The sequence below is a fragment of the Takifugu flavidus genome, chromosome 6 (genome assembly GCF_003711565.1).
Source record: "Takifugu flavidus isolate HTHZ2018 chromosome 6, ASM371156v2, whole genome shotgun sequence".
Classification (NCBI taxonomy): Eukaryota; Metazoa; Chordata; class Actinopteri; order Tetraodontiformes; family Tetraodontidae; genus Takifugu; species Takifugu flavidus.
The window spans coordinates 8141301-8159585 of record NC_079525.1 but is presented as its reverse complement, the minus strand read 5'-3'; the positions used below and the strand labels follow the sequence as shown (position 1 = coordinate 8159585).

Here is an 18285-nt window from a genome sequence, read left to right as displayed (position 1 = left end):
TAACTTGCACAATACAGAAATTAGCACTGGAGCTGCAAATTAAACAGGTGAAGACCTCCCTCTCACCTTCAGATTTATTCACTGCTGATCAATATTCTGATCATCACAACACAGATCATTTATGGATTTTGGCCCAGATAATTACTCTTGATTATGGTACCTTTCGAGCTCCAGACAGAAAGAAGCTGAGATTGGAAATTCAAAAGATTTATTCACTTAGATTTAGATCAAGTTTTAGAATGACTACCGTTCATCTCTGAAACACTGAAACAAAATCCAGTAAAATTTTAACTTCAAAATGATTAGAAATGATCAAACAACGGATCGACTTTAACATCTTTGGTGCAAACAGACATCTGTCAAAACTTTATTGAAACACGCTAAACTGACGACACACATTAACCATGTCCAGAAATGGTCTTTAACCTCCTGCAGAGAGAAGGTGGAGGGCTTCCTGCCAGAAGAGGAGCTTCTATGGAGAGGAAGGTTTCTAAACTGAAGAGGGAGGCGCATCAGCAATGAGGGAGTGTGCAAAATTGAAGAGGGAGAGGCTTCTGCAGAAACGCGAAGTTTTCTACAGCGGGGTCAGGGTCTTAAGATGAAGGGGTGGTTTATGTGCAGAAGAGGGATCTTTAACAAAGGGGACTGGCTTTTGCAGAGAGGGAGGGTCTTAAACCAAAGAGGGAGGAGTTTCTGTAGAGAGGGTGGACCAATCTGATATCCAGTCAGGAAGTGAAGTCATTACGATTAAGTGCTGAATATTCTGGATTGATTTTTGTTGCAGGAAAATGTGGGTGGCCATTGTTGTTTAGATAAAGGTTATTTATGGACACAGATGAGAGATTCAGTGTTGAACTGACACTGGTTTCTCTGCTAGACTTCTGCAAGCTGCTCCACCTGTAACTTGCTGTTACCTCTTCTCCTCCAGCAGCAGGCGGAAGTTGTGGAGTTGGTGTATACTGGTGGACAACCTGAGGGGCAGAGAGCAGGTGAGGAGCAGACACTCATGCCCCCACAGACAGGAACAACCATGGATCATAGAGATCTGAAAACAGGAAGCGCCCCTGAGGTTGAAGAGTAAACCCGCCTGGCCAAATGGTGGTACTGCAAATGGCGTTAGTCACCTGCTTCCACTGGGCCCAAAAAGACTCACTTTCTTAGGCTAACATGGTGAAAGAGATGTCTAGAACTCAGCCAATAGATGGTTTGTGGCTACATAAACCTACTGGTAAGGCCTTTGTAATTACCCATATTTAAATCATTATGCTCCCTAATCGGAGTTCTATTATATTATTCTCAACATTGTGAAAGCGCATCAGAGCAACCAAGCCTGACTGCCCCGTCATGTGTGATCCATCCAATTAGCTTAACTAATGTTAGTTTAGTGCAGTTAGAAGCTTAATTCGTAACATCTAATTCTGTCAGATGAATGAATATCAGTAATATGTCCAGCATAAAGTTAATATAGTCATTGTTCAGACTTGAGTCAAGTAAGAAAGAGATTCACAGAATGGACATTCACAGCTCAATAACTCAACACAGGAACATTCTTATTCAAATAAGACCTCATCTTAATCACTGCAATGTAAACTATTAACTGCAACCTGATATTAATTCATCATTAGAGCTTGTCCACAGATTAACGCCTCTAACAGAAACACATCAGTTTGAAATTATTTCCTGTGTTCTTGGGATTTTTCTCAAATTATTATATTTTATTACCATTTATAACATAATATCATTTATAATTAGAATTTACATAACCACTGCTTCCTTCACAGCTTCAGTTAAGATCAGTGGTTAACCTCAGAGAGTGTGTGTGTTTCGGTTAAGAAACCACTGAATGTCTGTAGTGGTAACAAGTTCTGTGTAGCTAGTAAATAAAAGTTCTGTTCAGTTTTAAACGTTAAATTCTTCCTGCTGCCGTTAAACATCACTTCAAAAATAACTCAGACCTCTGATTTGAAGATGACAGCCCAGCTGTGCGAGTTTACCTGCCAAAGGCATTTATTAAGGCCACAATCTCTTGACGCGTCAGCTGGAAGCCTTTAGAGGGGCTGTGTTCTGGAAGCTTCTGAATCTCCTTCTCAGAGAAGAGGATCTTCAGCGCTGTACCCAAACCCTGAATCTGCACAAGACACACAGCACAACCATCTGAGGTGAACCGTTGGCCTCAGTCATCAGCATTGACTGCGCCACAGGTCCTGACAGCTGTGTTGTCCTTCTCCTCCTGTGGATTTAGCTCACCTGCAGTTTCCCCCACAGACGACATTTACTGCAGCCGACACAGTCCATGATCCTGGAGATGTTCTTAAAATGGAGGCGGAACTCCTCCTGAAAGGGAAGAAAACAGGAACCCTCAGGTGGATCTCCTGCAGGTTCTGACTGCCCAGACTGGAAGGCTGTAGCTCACCTTTAGAGTCTTGGCCTCCATCTTGTGTCCAGCAAACATGGATTTCTCATCAAAGTGCATTGGAAAAGCTCTGAGGGAAACGAAGAGATGTTAGATTCAGAGTTTGGAATGAAGATGTGATGGAAAAGCTTCATCAACAACCACCAAATCTCCAGAGCTATGACGGCAGACCTCAGCCCTTTGGTACCAACCACAAGTCAAGCTGCTGGTTCCTAGGTTGCTGTGGGTTCTTACTTGATCTCGCTGAGCAGCTCCAGCAGCAGCTCTTTGGTGGCTCTATCCTCCCGACTGTTTCCTGTGTAAAGGCCGACGATCGCTCGCTCAAAGTACGGCACCACTTTGTAGAGCGCCCGCAGCTCGATCAGGAACAAGAAGTACAGGTTCTTCAGACGCCGTGTGCCCTCACCTTTGGTCTCCCCCATGTCAAAACGCCGTCTGAACTCTTGGAGGTCTGGACCCCAAACTGAACGTCCCCACCCCTCTGAGGAAGCAAAAGTCAGATATTCGAGCGCTCTTTAGATAGGTGGGATGTTTGAGAGGGTCGTACCATCCAGCAGGTGATCTCCACACAGGTGGATGTTAATGCTGCTGTGGAGGCCGGAGATGAGCCGGTAGAAGACCCGCTTCTCCAAACACAGACCTGCAGACACGAAATGCATCTTCAGAAACAGCCAACTACATAACGACAGAGATCATGTCAGCTGACAGTGTTGCCAGGCAACACTCACTCATTTTCCAACATCCCAATACCAACCAATATTGCGAACGCAGCGCCCCCTGTTGACCACTCCAGAATCAAACATTTGACTTGAACTGGGTCAGACTGAAAGTACACATTCTTAATTTTTCTGGATTAAACTAAACTACTGTCTTTGTAAGACTAAGTTTCTCCCAAAAAATGGATGTGAAATCTCGTCTCTTGTTCAGATGCTTTCGGTGTTTGAGCTGTGAATTAGAAGCCATGACGTTACCTTCAAGCCACTTGTAGAAACCTTCTCCTGCAACCAGAGAACAGAGCAACATCAATGAAGGTGAAAGAACCCAAGGTCACCTTCTTCTAAATGCAATCTGAGTTTAATTCGAATGTAATGTGACTCACCATTATCATCTCCTGAAAACAGAAAAAGAGAGGATTGATCATCAGCAGCTTCCCAAAGATCAATGGTGTTAGTGATCAATAGCCAACACAGGTAAGAACCTGCGCACTGCACACAATCTATTGATCATGATCAGACTCACCTCTGCTCGGAGCCAGAGGGTTCAGTGGACGATACACTGATCTGGGCCTGTCCAGGAACAGCAATCAATAATCAATCATAATGGTGACAGATCATCTGGCAGAGCTGTCACCACTGCTTTATCAATACCCAATCATCAACAGTATTAACACCATTAGTTAATACCATTAGTATTAACCTCAGAGAGTGTGTGTGTGTTTGTGTCCTCACTTGAAGCAGTTCTCCTCATAGATGCTGTTCCAGACCCTCCAGGCTGGAGGACCCTTGTACCCAGTGTAACGTTCTGGATTCAACAGCAGATCCACGTACTCTGCATCCGGTGAGGTTTCATCTAACACACACACACACACACACACACACACACACACACACACACACACACACACACACACACACACACACACACACACACACACACACACACACACACACACACACACACACACACACACACACACACACACACACACACACACACACACACACACACACACACACACACACACACACACACACACGTCATGATGGTCAGGGTTCATGTTGTCGACCATCAGTCAGAGGGCAGGCTCACCATCCAGCTCACAGAAGTGATCCTGGGCGTCATCGTGTCTCGCCCAATCAGCAAACGCTTCTTTACTCTGGTTGCTGAAAGAAGTCGACAGGAGCAGAGACTTCTTACAGAAGATGATTTTAACATGTTTTTACATTTAAACATGGAGATATTGTGTCTGCAAAAACGTGAGAAATATTCATGTTTGAACTTGTTTCCAACATCTGCCAACAAGTTGTAACATTCAGAGAGATATGATCATAATGTTAGAACTTGTTGGCAGATGTTGGAAATATTGAGAGACCTTGATCTGTTGGCAGCAGCCAAACATGATCTTTGAAAAGGAATTAATCTGGCACATCTACAACTCAGTTCCATTCATGTTGAAGCCAAAGAATACTGATGCAGCAGTGCAGTCTGGGCCAGGTACCTCAGCGTGCTGTTGATGGCGCCCAACTCATTGGCCTGTTCACACTCTGTCATGTCTGCCATCAAGTTTGCAACCTGAGAGTACTGAAGACAGAGTTTTACACCTTTAACCATATTTACATGTGAACAATGATCAGAGAAGTGAGATATGAAGTTTAATTAAAATTCTCCGACAGCTTAAACGTTAATGCATCTTTTTTCTGTGACCACTGTGAAGATCGGCTGTTAGCATCAGCAGCTAACAGAGCATTACTATTACAGCAACAGCAACTGGAACAGCTGCCAGGTCGCAACGTTCAGGTCTAGCTGCCAGCAAGGCTCTCTCACACTCACCCACACACACACCCACTTAAGGTGAGAAGAGCACAGATGGAAAAACTTTCAGGACAATCGGGATGGGGGGGGAGGGGGACTGTGTGTTCAGCTGCCTCTTTCTCCATGGCGACCCCCGTTTTGGTGTGGGCGTCGCCTGTAGGGTCAGGGGTGGCTCTGTCACCTTGGTGAATTGTACCTGTAACTGAATCTTCTCTCAGCATGTTCATGTCTAACTGCTCAAAAATGCGCTATTTGTTTCATAAACTCCTGGTTAACTGAGGACAGGGGAGTCAGCTGAGTGAAAGCCTGATCAGAGGGGGTAGAACCAATCTCACCTTGTTGTAGTTGCCAGACTTGATGCCCACAGGGATTTTACTCTGTAAACAAAGACACCAGTTCAGAATTGTGATGCGACTGACAACTATGTGACTATAAAATATGGATGTGGTGACCTCTGGACAGGGCTCCACATGACAGTCTTTAATGGAACAGTGTCCGTCGTCGGGCCAGAAGGGACAAGGTCTCTTTAAGTTGACCTGGTCAGAATGAAAGACATAAGTCAGAGGTGGGAACACTGGTTTGAATGGTGGGACAGACAAGGTTCTCACTCTATAGTATCTGAAATAATCTTTCTCCGTCAGCTTCTTGATCCGTGGGAAGACCTTAAAGTTGTTGAAGACGTCGATGCTCTCCACGTCACAGAAACAGTCGTCTAGTTCTCCCGTCAACTGAGCAGAGGAAACAATCTGATCACAAACTGGCTTCTTTGAAATAAAAGACTTACTGATGCAAATAAAGTCCATCATTAAAGGATGTGAAACTCTGAGCAGAAGATCTGAGACCAAAGATTTGCTGAAGTTGGATGAGTTATTTAACCATTTGACAGGGTTTCATGCTTCCTCAGTGTTTTCTTAAGGGACAGGTTCATCTACAATCTGATCACAGAGAGAGCCAAGATGCCAGAACCTCTGAGCAAACACACAGAATCAACACGGGGACTGGAGCAGCTCATCAACAACCAATACCGAGGAATCCAGATCCACCTCAGTGTCACCGAGTGTCCAGCAGAGGCCAGCGGGATCTGACAGGGTCCAGACCCAGATTCACCTGGACTGGGGTCCAGCAAAGGTTAGCAGGATCCGACAGGGTCAAGAGTCAGCTGTTCATTTGTGTGGCTCCAGCTGAAGCTCACATCTGACCCATCTATGCCTCGACTGAGGATGAATGTCTGCAAACTTTACAAATTTCACAGAAACTCTGGAAAACCAGGTATCAATCACAAAAAGTCCAGCGCAAACCCAGTGAGGAAGGATCTTCGGTATCTCAGAGCAGCCACAAGAACAGTGGTGGAAATAATTTATCCTACTGAAGGAGCTCTAGGCAAGCTCCAGGTGAACTCTGATAATCACCTCACAGTACCTTTAACAGACATATGGAAACCACTTTCTTCGCAGCTAAATAGCTCTAAAGCCATTTTTGGCCAGTTTTGTTTTTTTGACCAGCCAGGGAATGTAAGTTGATTGATACATAGATTACATGAAAGATAACATGTCAGAATTATGCAAAATGTCAAGGATGAAATTATCAAATGCCTTTTTAAAAATGTATTTTTATTTAGTTTGGAGTCATCAAATCATTTGAACTACTGAACTGATGCCAGGCAGTGAATTTTTAACTTAATAATCAATACATCCAAATTAACAGAAATGCATATTTATACTTTTTTTTAAAATGATCTATTTACCAATAAAACCGAATTGACTTTTAAGAAGCATTCAAAACTATTTTTTTCAGTGACTATACTAAAATAAGGATGAGCAGCCCTTAGAAGACGCTACCTCAGGGTGCAGCAGACCACCAAACACCAGGGCAGGCAGGAGGAGGCCCAAATCCCACAACATTCTGGTCCTCTTCAACTGGAACCTCCAGCCCATCGTCTGAAGCTGAGCTGTCACTAACAGAAGCCAGGCCAGGTCGAGGACACGCCCACAAACAACCTACTGTCAAACTAAACACGGCCCTTTAATAATCGTCCCGCCTTTGCAGTCCACTTCCGGGTATGACAGCGAGAACGCTTCGACTAAATGACTACCGAAGACTACAACTACCATCAGAGGGCTCAACCAATCCCAGTTCACCACGCTTTGATTGGAAATAATTGTACGTTGGAATCAAATGTAGACATTAATTTGTACGATTTCACGTCGCGTCCTAAATAAACAGATGACGTAATTAAAAGAAATTAACAGGCGTCACGCATAAAATATTAAAGTGACAACATAATGTTATGAACTTCCGTTAATAACCCTTGCGGGGTACAACAAGTAACGAAGAGAATCTGCAGCTGCTATCTTCGCGTCATTATAATATAACTTACTTGAACCAAGTTCTGGAAAAATAAATGTTAAATAAATGATGAGACGCCGACTTACATGGCAGAAGCAGTTCTGGTCATGGCTGCCTGGAGCTCGGTTCGCATGCTGTTTGAGTTGGGTCTGCGGTTTGACACTGTGTTGAAACCAGCCCAGACTGAAGTTCCCGAAAATACAGATTACTAATACACCACAGAACGCCGGCACAGTTATCTTCCACATCACTCGCTGCACCGTAGAGAGACAAGAAAACATGCGAGACACAGGAAGACTTGTTGGGGCAGCTAAGCCTACTGTGGCTGCGTGAACTCAAGGCTAGCTCAAGGCAGGCTAGCATGCGCAGCAAACAGCGGATATAATTTATAGGCAGATGACCCAATAAACGCGGTGTATTGCAAGACCTTCCGTAGCAGACGCAACTCCGTTCACAGAAGTAGTTTCATTGTCACATAGCATACACAACTACATACTTCTGGTGGGAGGAGTGTGAGCGGAAGAGAGAGAGAGAGAGAGAGAGAGAGAAAAATGTGCAAAGGCGCTGTTTTCCTTATTATATACTTTTCTCTGTGTATGTGTGAATGCTGGTGAATATAGTTTTATTTAGTGTGGTGTTTCTTGGTTATATATTAGTTTAGCGAGTGTGAGTGTGTGGGGCTGCCAACGCTGGCTTAACCGGGTTGAGCAGAAAGCACGGAGTGAAAGTGGGAGCAGGCTCCGTACTTGGTGTGGAGGAGGTGGCTCTGGTTGTGGGCCAAAAAAAATCGGCCATAGCTCAGTGAAATCCTCCGCCTGTATGCAAACGGCGGTGGTGCTGTTCCTCGAGAAAGTGGAACAGATGAACATGTTGGTGGAGACGGGGATCACCGCGGGGGGACAGTTTGTCCAGGTGAATCCGCTGACGCAGCCGGCGGCGAGGATCACCCTGTCTAACGTGCCGTTCATCAGTGACGAGTTCCTGGTCAGAGAGCTGTCCCGACATGGGAAGGTGGTGTCCCCCATTAGGAAAATTTCGTCAGGGTGTAAGTCGCCTGTTGCAACACGTGGTGTCTCACCGTAGGTAGGTCCATATGATCCTGAACAACAGGGCAGAGGAGTTTAATTATGCCTTATTGTACGCGTGGATGACTTTGATTACACCCTGTTCGCAACCTCCTCTGCCCTCAAGTGTTTCAACTGTGGCAAGGAGGGACATCTAGCCAGGGATTGTACCGGGCACGGCGGGCTCGCGGCCCGTTCTGGTGGCAAGGCGTTGGTGGTTCGGTGCGGAGGGAGGCCCCACTGCCCCCGATGGAGCGGTAATGGAGTCGCAGGCGGGGGAAAAACGGAGTGAGTGTGTGCATTAGACTGGGGAGAGTGGCGAGGCGGGGAAGGTAATGGATTTACCGGTAACTGGGATGGCGATTAAAGTGTTGTGTGGTTTGGGTGAACTGGGTAAGACTGGTGAGGTGACGAGTGAAATAAGTGAACTGGGTGAGCCAGGAGAGATGGGAGACATGGGTCAAACAGGTGAACTCGGTGCAGTGGTAGGTGAAGTGAGTCAGGTGACAGGTGAGCTTGGGGTGCCAGGGATAGTGATTGGCGAGCTGGGTGAGGGAGGAGTGAGCACAGGTGAGTGGGGTGAGGAAGGTGTGAGCTGGGTGAGGGAGGTGTGGGTACAAGTGAGGGCGGCGGTGGTGTGTCTGAGTGGTGACTTGTTCCCGCGGCGGAACAAGCAGAAAAGTGTCATGAAAGACAATGGAGACAGTAAAGCTGGATGGCTGGAGGATGCAGACGCCAGTACAGACACTATGATTACATGTCTGACTGCATGTCTGACTGCAGTGAACTGTCAAACACATTGTCAGACAGTCAGGGGAATGATTTTTACCCTCCAAGTATGTACAAAAGTTTTCTCACGCAGACCAAGGGCACGAAAGGCCTTGATCTTGGGGAAATATTTCCCCGACAAGCTCCTTTTCATCCAGTCAGCGAGCCATTTGATTAAACACAGGGCGGCGCCTGATTTTACTAACCCTGAGATTTTTAGGCTCAAGAAACACATGGGCAAAGCGAGGAAACAGCTCAATTTATAAACGCTGCTCATTGTGTTTCCATTGTGTATCCTTGTTTACTGTCTTTGTCTTTAACTTTCCCCTCAACATGGATGTGTTCAGAGTGGGAACGTTGAACGTGAACGGGGCCAGAGACGCAAGGAAACGGACCCTAGTGTTTGACACAGCATGGAGGAAATGCGTTGATGTCATGTTCCTGCAAGAGATTCACAGTGATGAAAGCAACGAAGCAGATTGGGAGAAGGAGTGGGAAGGACAGGTGTTGCTGAGCCACAACACCACTTCAGTGGTGGAGTGGGCCTCCTCTTTTCTAGGGCCTTCACTCCATTGAGCCTGGAGGTGGAGCATGTGGTGAGGGGAAGGTGTCTTCTGGTGAAGGCGTGCCTCTAGAACCACACCTTGGTTTTTATTAATATTTATGCTCCCACCAATGGCACAGAGAGGAAGAGTTTTTTAGATAAAGTCAGCACGAGATTGAATGGTTGTGGGGCGGAAGAGTTTTTATTCCTTGGTGTGGATTTTAACTGCACGGAGTCTTTTTTAGACCGCAACCATGCAGAGCCTCATCCAGCCTCTCAACATAGTCTGAGACAGCTGCCCTATTCTCATGGCCTGGTGGACGTGTGGAGGAGGATGCATGCAGAAAACAGGCAATACACATGGTCCTGCCTGGGTGATGGTAGGATCTCCTGACCAGACTTGACCAATTTTATTGTTTTAGGCATCACTTTTTTTGGGGGGGGGGGGATCAGGCCAGTTGGTTTTACCAGTCAGTCTGTGGTTTTAGGCAAAGTCATTATAAAGAACATTTCGCCCAAGAGTGCACACTGGCATTTTAACTCCAGCCTAACACGGGACAATGGTTTTAAAGAGGTTTTACACCATTTCTGGTCTGGGTTTCAGAATGAAAAATCCATTTTTACGTGCCTCAGACGGTGGAGGGACTGTGGTCAAACAGATATACAGCTCCTATGCCAGTAGTATACTCTCAACGCCATGCAGGACACTCGCAGATCGATTAAAGACCTAGAGACGGAGATAGTGGAGCTAGAGGTGATTGGCAGCTCCACAGGAGAGCGAGGATATATTGAAGTCCTCAAGTCCAAGAAAATGGCCTTAGCCAGCCTGCTGGATGGTCAGGTATAGGGTGCACTGGTCATGTCCCGGATTCAAGACTTCACTGAGATGGGCGCTGCCTCTAGCCTCTTTTTTCGGGCTGGAAAAGAAGCGTGGGCAGAACACAGTGATACACTCACTGTTTTCGGGCACAGGACTGGAACTCGTAGATCCCGGCCAGATAAGAAATTGTGCAGTGGAGTTCTTTTCCTTCCTCTATGAGAGTGAGTACTGCCAGAATGGCGACCTGCTCAATGAGTTCTGCAGGGAGCTCTCTCAGGTCTCTGCAGAAACGAACTTACGGCTGGACAGGTCGCTGCAACTGGACGAACTCCACGCTGCCCTGCACGGCATGCAAGGTAGGAGAGCTCCAGGTGTCGATGGGCTCACTGTGGAGTTCCACAGAGCCTTCTGGGACATTGTGGCCCATGACATGCTGGAGGTATTTAACGAGAGCCTGGCCTCAGGTTCCCTGCCATTGTCCTGTAGGAGGGCAGTGGTTACTCTCCTGCCAAAAAAGGGCAACCTGCAGGAGATAAAGAAGTGGCGCCCTGTGTCTCTGCTGTGTTTGGATTACAGAATTCTGTCCCAGGCTTTGGCCACCAGGCTCAAGGAAGCTATGGAGCAGGTCATCCACCAGGATCAGACTTACTGTCTGCCTGGCAGGTCCATAGTGGACAACGTCCACCTAATTCGGGATATTTTAGAAGTCTCTAGGTTATTTGATGTTGATACTGGTCTCATTTCGCTAGACCAGGAAAAGGCTTTTGACCAGGTTAAACACAAGTTCCTCTGGAAGGTGATGTAGAGGTTTGGGTTCAGCCCTGGCTTCATAGCGATGATCCGCATCCTGTACTGTGACATTGCGAGTAAGCTAAAGTTCAATGGCAGTCTGTGTGCCCCCTTCAGGGTGCGTAGAGGCGTCAGGCAGGGCTGTGCCCTGTCTGGAATGCTCTACACTCTCTCCCTTGAACCCATCCTCTCCAGGATCTGTGCAAGCATGGATGGCCTGGTTCTACTGTCCTTTTACAAAAAAAATTGTTTTATCTGCCTACGCAGATGATGTGATAATAATGGTGCGTAGCCAGAGAAATGTGGATGTTTTACTTAATTTAACAGTTTTATTCAATCACCTGTCTGCGGCTAAACCGTAAAACTGTAAAAAAGTACTGGCTGGACACACTAGAAAGAGTTGAGGGCAAAATTCAAAAATGGAAGTGGCTTTTCTTCCGCATGTCGTACAGAGGCAGAACTCTTGTCCTCAACAACCTGGTGGCCTCTGTGCTTTGGCACCGGCTTAATTGCCCGAAGCCCCCCTCAGGGTTGTTGGCACAAGTCCAGACAAGAGTTCTGAACTTCTTCTGGAATGGCATGCATTGGGAGAGGAGGGAGGGCGGGGTCTCATCCACCTGGCCAGCAGGACCGCCACTTTTAGAATTCAGTTTGTCCAGAGGTTTTCAACAGGGCTGTTGGATCTAACATGGAGAGATGTGGCCAGGTGTGTCTTCAGACGGGTGAGTAACTTGGGGTTGGATGATGCTCTGTTTTTAACTGACTTTAAATTTGCTAAATTAAATGGGCTACCTCTATTTTATCAAAGTGTTGTTAAGGCGTGAGCCCTTTTAAAATGTGAACCAAGAAAAAGCTCTGACTCTGTGCTCTGGCTCCTAAGAGAACCCTTAGTGCACGGAGCCAGGCTGGACTTCTCAGACGAAGCCACACCAAGACTGACAGCAGCACTGTGTCGGACCTGGACTGTGGTTCTGGAGCACGTAGTGGCCGCAGTGGACCTAATGGGCTCAGAGGCCGTGGGCTCTCTTTTGGGCATCCGCTCTGTCCAGGCAGCTGAGGGTGTGCTGCAACTGTAGAGGAAGAGGCTCAGTGCAAAGGAGAGGCGTCTTCTTGTGGACTACGGCCGGGGAACCGAACCAGACGGTGACGATCCTTTCCCAGAGATCAGGCTGGCCGCTGATCTTAGGGATCTAGATGGTCCTCTCCTCAGGCCATCAAAGGCAGGCCATCTTCCTGCACGCAGTGGAGAAGAAGACACTGTACATCAACTGCGTGAGGTTACTCAACAAGAGAGGACTATACAACAGGAGCACCAGCGTGTCGGTTGACCGGTTGGGAGGCGATGGAGCCCACCCCTGCTGGAGGGTGCTGTACAAGCCGCCAATGAGGAAGAGGACAGGGGACCTCCAGTGGAGGGTTTTACACGGGGCTGTTGCCCTGAACGTTTTCCTCTCTCAAATGAATCTTGCTGTGTCAGACCAGTGCCCGTTCTACTCCAGGCGAGAGACAGTGTTTCACGCGTACAGTGAGTGTGAGGGACTCACTGTGCTTTTTAATGTTGTAAAAGGTATTTTTAATGGTTTTAATCAAACATTTTCCATTAGAAACTTTAATTATTATTATAGGGTAAGATGGCAATGCCAAGATGGCAATTTACATTTCTAGAAAAAATAAAATAGAATAAAAAAACAGAGATTGCGAAGCCGCCACAGTGTGGCGCTGCAACATCCGGTGAAGGCTAAGGCTTGAGTTCAGGTTTTAAAATGATAAACGACCTAGGTTAATTCTGTGACACATGGTGTCACAAGAATGTACTTTGCAGTGTCGTTGAAGACAAATTGCACTTTGCACAGCTCCTTCAGGAGTAACTGTATTGCTGCTTTTATTTAGTTATTTATTGTTATTGTGTTTTAAACAGGGTGCTTGTGTCTCTGTGTAATTGTAAATAAAGTGTTTTTGGAAAAATCAAAAATCTTCTTCTGGTGGGAGGTGTGTGAGCAGAAGAGAGAGAGAGATTGTGCAAAAGCGTTTTTTTCATCTTCTTTCATTTTTTGTGTGTGAATGTTGGTGAATATAGTTTGTTGTGTCTTTTGTATTAGTTTAGTGAGTGCATGTATGGGTGTGTGCGGCGGCCAACCGCGTGCGGCCGTCATGGAAGCCAACGCTGGGTTGAGCAGAAAGCATGGAGTGAAAGTGGGAGCAGTGTCCGTGCTCAGTGTGGAGGAGGTGGTTCTGGCTGTGGGCCAAAAAATCGGCCACAGCTCAGTGAAATCTGCTGCCCGTATGAACACGGCGGTGGTATTGTTCCTGGAAAATGAGGAGATCACCGTGGGTGGACAGTTTGCTTAGGTGACTCCACTGACACAGCCGGCGGTGAGGATCACCCTGTCGAACGTGCTGCCATTTATCAGTCCCCTAATATGAAGATCTTGTCGAGGTGGAAGTCGCCGCTGTTGAGACACGTGGTGTCTCACCATAGGCAGGTCCAAATGATCCTGAACAAGGCAGAGGGGTTTAATTATCGCATTATTGTCCATGTGGACAAATTCGATTACACCTTGTTTGCCACCAGGTTGAAGGAAGCTATGGAGCAAGTCCTCCACCGGGACCAGACCTACTGGTCGCCCAGCAGGTCCATGGTGGACAATGTCCATCTAATTTGGGACGTTCTGGAGGTGTCTGGCTCATTGGGCGTGATACTGGTCTAATTTCGATAGACCAGGAAAAGGCCTTTGAACAAGTTGAGCACAAGTTCCTCTGGAAGGTGATGGGGAGGTTTGGGTTCAGCCCTGGCTTCATAGCCATGATCTGTGTCTTGTATTTGTTTGTTGTATTTCTTGCCTGTGTCGGACCAGTGCTTGTTCTGCCGCCTTCGAGAGGCAGTGTTTCACACGTACAGTGACTGTGAGAGACTCACTGTGCTTTTTAATGTTTTAAAAGGTGTTTTTAATGAAACATTTTCTATTAGAAACTTTATTTATGGAGCAGGGGATAAGAAAACTGTTTGAAAAAAGTGGCATCTCATGAATTTTATTTGTAATGAAACCAAGGTGGCGTTTTACATTTCTTGAAAAAATAAAATTGAGATAAAGGAGATTGTGAAGCAGCCCCAGTGTGGTGCTGCAACATCCAGTGCAGGCTGAGGCTAGAGCACCTGGGTCAGAAAAAAAACAAAAGAACTTTTTCTTCTTCTTCAGTTCATCTGGCGAATTGCAACCAGCTGCATAGTACTGTATGCGAGTGTGTGGCATCCATCCATCCATCCATCCATCCATCCTCTACCGCTTATCCAGGGTTGGGTCGTGGGGGCAGCAGCCTAAGAAGAGAAGCCCAGACTTCCCTCTCCCCAGCTACCTCTTCCAGCTCATCCTGAGGGATCCCCAGGCGTTCCCAGACCAGTCGAGAGACATAGTCTCTCCAACGTGTCCTGGGTCTTCCCGGGGGTCAGGGACATGCCCTGAACAGTGCCCTCAACAGGGAGGCGTCCAGGGGCCATCCTAACTAGATGCCCAAGCCACCTCATCTGGCTCCTCTCAACGGGGAGGAGCAGCGGCTCTACTCCGAGCTCCTCCCGGATGGCAGAGCTTCTCACCCTATCTCTAAGGGAGAGCCCAGCCACCCTACGGAGGAAGCTCATTTCGGCCGCTTGTACCCGTTATCCTGTTCTTTCGGTCATTACCCAAAGCTCATGACCATAGGTGAGGGTAGGAACGAAGATCGACCGGTAAATTGAGAGCTTCGCCTTTCGGCTCAACTCTCTCTTCACCACTACGGACCTACGGCCTGTTGATCTCCTGCTCCATTCTTCCCTCACTCGTGAACAAGACCCCGAGGTACTTGAACTCCTCCACTTGGGGCAGGATCTCCTCCTTGACCCGGAGAAGGCACTCCACCTTTTTCCGGTTGAGAACCATGGCCTCGGATTTGGAGGTGCTGATTTTCATCCCAGCCGCTTCACATGCGGCGGCGAACCGATCCAGTGATAGTTGGAGGTCACGGGCCGATGACGCCAACAGGACCACATCATCTGCAAAAAGCAGAGACCCGATCCTGAGGTCACCAAACCCGCCCCCTCAACACCATGACTGCACCTAGAAATTCTGTCCATAAAAATTATGAACAGAATCGGTGACAAAGGGCAGCCCTGGCGAAGACTTACTGCCAGCAATGTGGACCAAGCTCTGACACCGATCGTACAGGGAGCGGACGGCCCGTATCAGCGGGCCCGACACCCCATACTCTCGGAGGACCCCCCGCAGGACCCCCCCGAGGGACATGGTCGAATGCCTTCTCCAAGTCCACAAAACACATGTGGACTGGTTGGGCAAACTCCCATGCATCCTCGAAGACCCTGCTGAGGGTGTAGAGCTGGTCCACTGTTCCACGCCCAGGACGAAAACCACATTGCTCCTCCTGAATCCGAGGTTCGACTATCTGGCGGACCCTCCTCTCCTGTACCCCTGAATAGACCTTACCAGGGAGGCTGAGGAGTGTGATCCCCCTATAGTTGGACCACACCCTCTGGTCCCCCTTCTTAAAAAGAGGGACAACCACCCCGGTCTGCCAATCCAGCGGCACTGCCCCCGATGTCCACGCGATGTTGCAGAGTCAGGCCACACAGGCCAGTAAGGCCCGATACGACTCCTTCTTCAGCTTGACGACATTCCCTCACCTGGTGTCCACCAGCAGGTTCGGGCATTGCTGCCATGACAGGCACCAACCACCTTGTGGCCACAGCACTGGTCAGCCGCCTCAATAATGGAGGCACAGAACATGGTCCACTTGGACTCAATGTCCCCCGCCTCCCCCGGGACACGGTCAAAGCTCTCCCGGAGGTGTGACTTGAAGCTCCTTCTGACAGGAGACTCTGCCAGGTGGTGATCAGTTGACAGCTCCGCCCTTCTCTTCACCCGAGTGTCCAGAACATGTGGCCACAAATCCGATGACACAACCACAAAGTCGATCATCGGCGTCCTGGTGCCAAGCTGGCACTAGTGCCAAGTCCTGTGCCAAGACTATGCAGTCGGGGATCAGACCGCCAAGGTCCCTGCCTTCGGCCGCTACCCAAAACACAATGCACCCGACCCCCTTGGCCCCTCATGTAGGTGGTGAGCCCACGGGAAGGGTGTCCCATGTTGCCTCTTCGGGCTGTGCCCGCCCGGACTCCATGGGCAGAGGTCCGGCCACCAGGCGCTCGCCAACGTGTCCCACCCCCAGGCCTGGCTCCAGGAGGGGGCCCCGGTGACCCACATCCGGGCAAGGGAAACTTGGCACCAATGTTGTTTTTCATCATGAGGGGGTCCTGGGCTACGCTTTGTCTGATCCCTCACCTAGGACCTGTTTGCCATGGGTGGCCCTACCAGGGGTATATAGCCCCGGACAACGGAGCTCCTAGGATCATTGGGACACGCAAACCCCTCCACCACGATAAGGTGGCAGCCCAGGAGGGGGTGTGTGACATCATATAATTTAACAATCTAACGTCTGCGTCTCTTAAATATTTAACTAATTCCTTCCTACCGACAGCCCTCCCACTATGTCCCTAGTCTCTCTGCCAAACACAAATCCCTTTTCATCTGCCAGACTTTAGAAGGCAACCTCCATCCATCCATCCATCCATCCATCCATCCATCCATCCATCCATCCATCCATCCATCCATCCATCCATCACATCATAACAATGCTCTACACCTCTTTCACCCCAGTCAAAACATCTATTCCCGTTCCTTTTTCTCAATATAATATAATCATAGTGCTGCTTACCCCCTTTGGTCAAATCTTGTTGCTAGGAATTCCTCTCCTAATCTTTACTTTATATTCTTTTGTTATTGCTGACTTTAATATCGTCTTATTGTGAGAAGAATTATTGTCTTAAGCTGTACCCATGTTGAACTCTGAGTGTAAGAAATGTGTTTCTAGCAAAATGATGTAATGCATTGAAATTTCATGAAAATGTAAAGATGTAATACTGATGATGAAAATCTAGACACATTTAACGATAAACAGGAGGGAAATGTGAGAAGAATTATTGTTATTGTTGTTATTAGTATTATCTTTAAATGCTATTGTATGTAGATTTTGAGTGTTTGAGGAATGTTGACAGGAAAAGAAGAACATGAGAGTGTTGTGCTGAAGCTGCTTACAACCAAGCCCAGCACCCAGATGTATCCTGTTGGTCAAGATTAGAGAAGTTTGTTAAGATGGGAGAAGATGTCAGAAGACAATGAGTTATGAGATCCTGTTTAGACACCCATTCTGTTTGCACCAATAAAAGAGGTGAGCGAGCAGCAGACGAACAGAGTTGAGAGAGGAAGCTTGAACTGCTGCTCGACTCTCCCTTGCAAGGAACTCCTGTTGTTTGCGTGGTTGATCTGAGTCTAGTGAACGAACAGCGCGGGTGATCAAAACTTCACCCTCACAAAATTTGGCCCTTCGAGCCGGATCCCAAGACCTGGAGAGGAGCGCCTTGGGGCGACTGAACGCTGAAGTCTGTGCACAGCCGGAGTCAAAAGACGTCCGAATCGAAAGACCTTTCATCACGAGTTGACGGAAGGCCGGTCTTCGTCCCTCCCAAGGCGACCATCTCCAGTGACGGGAAGAAGGCACCAAAACAACTCAGAGATAAACCATAGAGACAACGGAGTGAGTATAAAACACGAAAAGCGCTACACGGAATATACCGCGGTATTACCTGCCTGGTCATCGGGAGAGAAGCAGAGGCAAGATACACCCACCTCCTCGGAGGTAGAAGCTTGGTGTATACTCTCCTGATTAAAAAAGAGGGGTTATAAGGCCATGGCGGAGGGACTGAACTAGATATCCAGTATGGATTGAGTGTTGTTCAGTCGGGAGATCGGAAATCTCCACCCAAATACATAAAAACTGATAAAATAAAGTGCAAACATGGGCAACCAACATTCCACAAAAGGTGCTGAATTCGAAATCCCAGCATCATGTAAACACATGGAAGCCAAATATCCAGGTTCATGCTCATATGTTCAGCTGTGGA

The 18285-nt window shown here is 47.7% G+C and overlaps 1 protein-coding gene across 4 annotated transcripts; it reads right to left on the bottom strand.

Annotated features, from left to right (window-relative positions):
* Nucleotides 1–191: 191 nt before the first annotated feature.
* On the bottom strand, nt 192–7794 carry ero1b (endoplasmic reticulum oxidoreductase 1 beta). Of its 4 annotated transcripts, none has more exons than XM_057036016.1 (17): nt 7378–7794; nt 6784–6899; nt 5554–5673; nt 5398–5481; nt 5281–5322; nt 4632–4714; nt 4223–4296; nt 3862–3982; nt 3653–3699; nt 3513–3560; nt 3385–3411; nt 2961–3053; nt 2648–2894; nt 2414–2483; nt 2248–2334; nt 1995–2128; nt 192–971 (listed from the first exon to the last, which is right to left on the bottom strand). In XM_057036016.1, the coding sequence occupies exons 2-17, from the start codon at nt 6877–6879 to the stop codon at nt 911–913; spliced, it is 1434 nt and encodes a 477-aa protein (XP_056891996.1). In that variant the 5' UTR covers nt 6880–6899; nt 7378–7794; the 3' UTR covers nt 192–910. The 4 variants fall into 4 exon arrangements, with proteins under 4 accessions (XP_056891996.1, XP_056891997.1, XP_056891994.1 ...); XM_057036017.1 differs by lacking the exon at nt 6784–6899 and having other exon boundaries at nt 2648–2708; nt 2820–2894; XM_057036014.1 differs by lacking the exon at nt 6784–6899 and having other exon boundaries at nt 7378–7792.
* Between the last annotated feature and the right edge of the window lie 10491 nt (nt 7795–18285).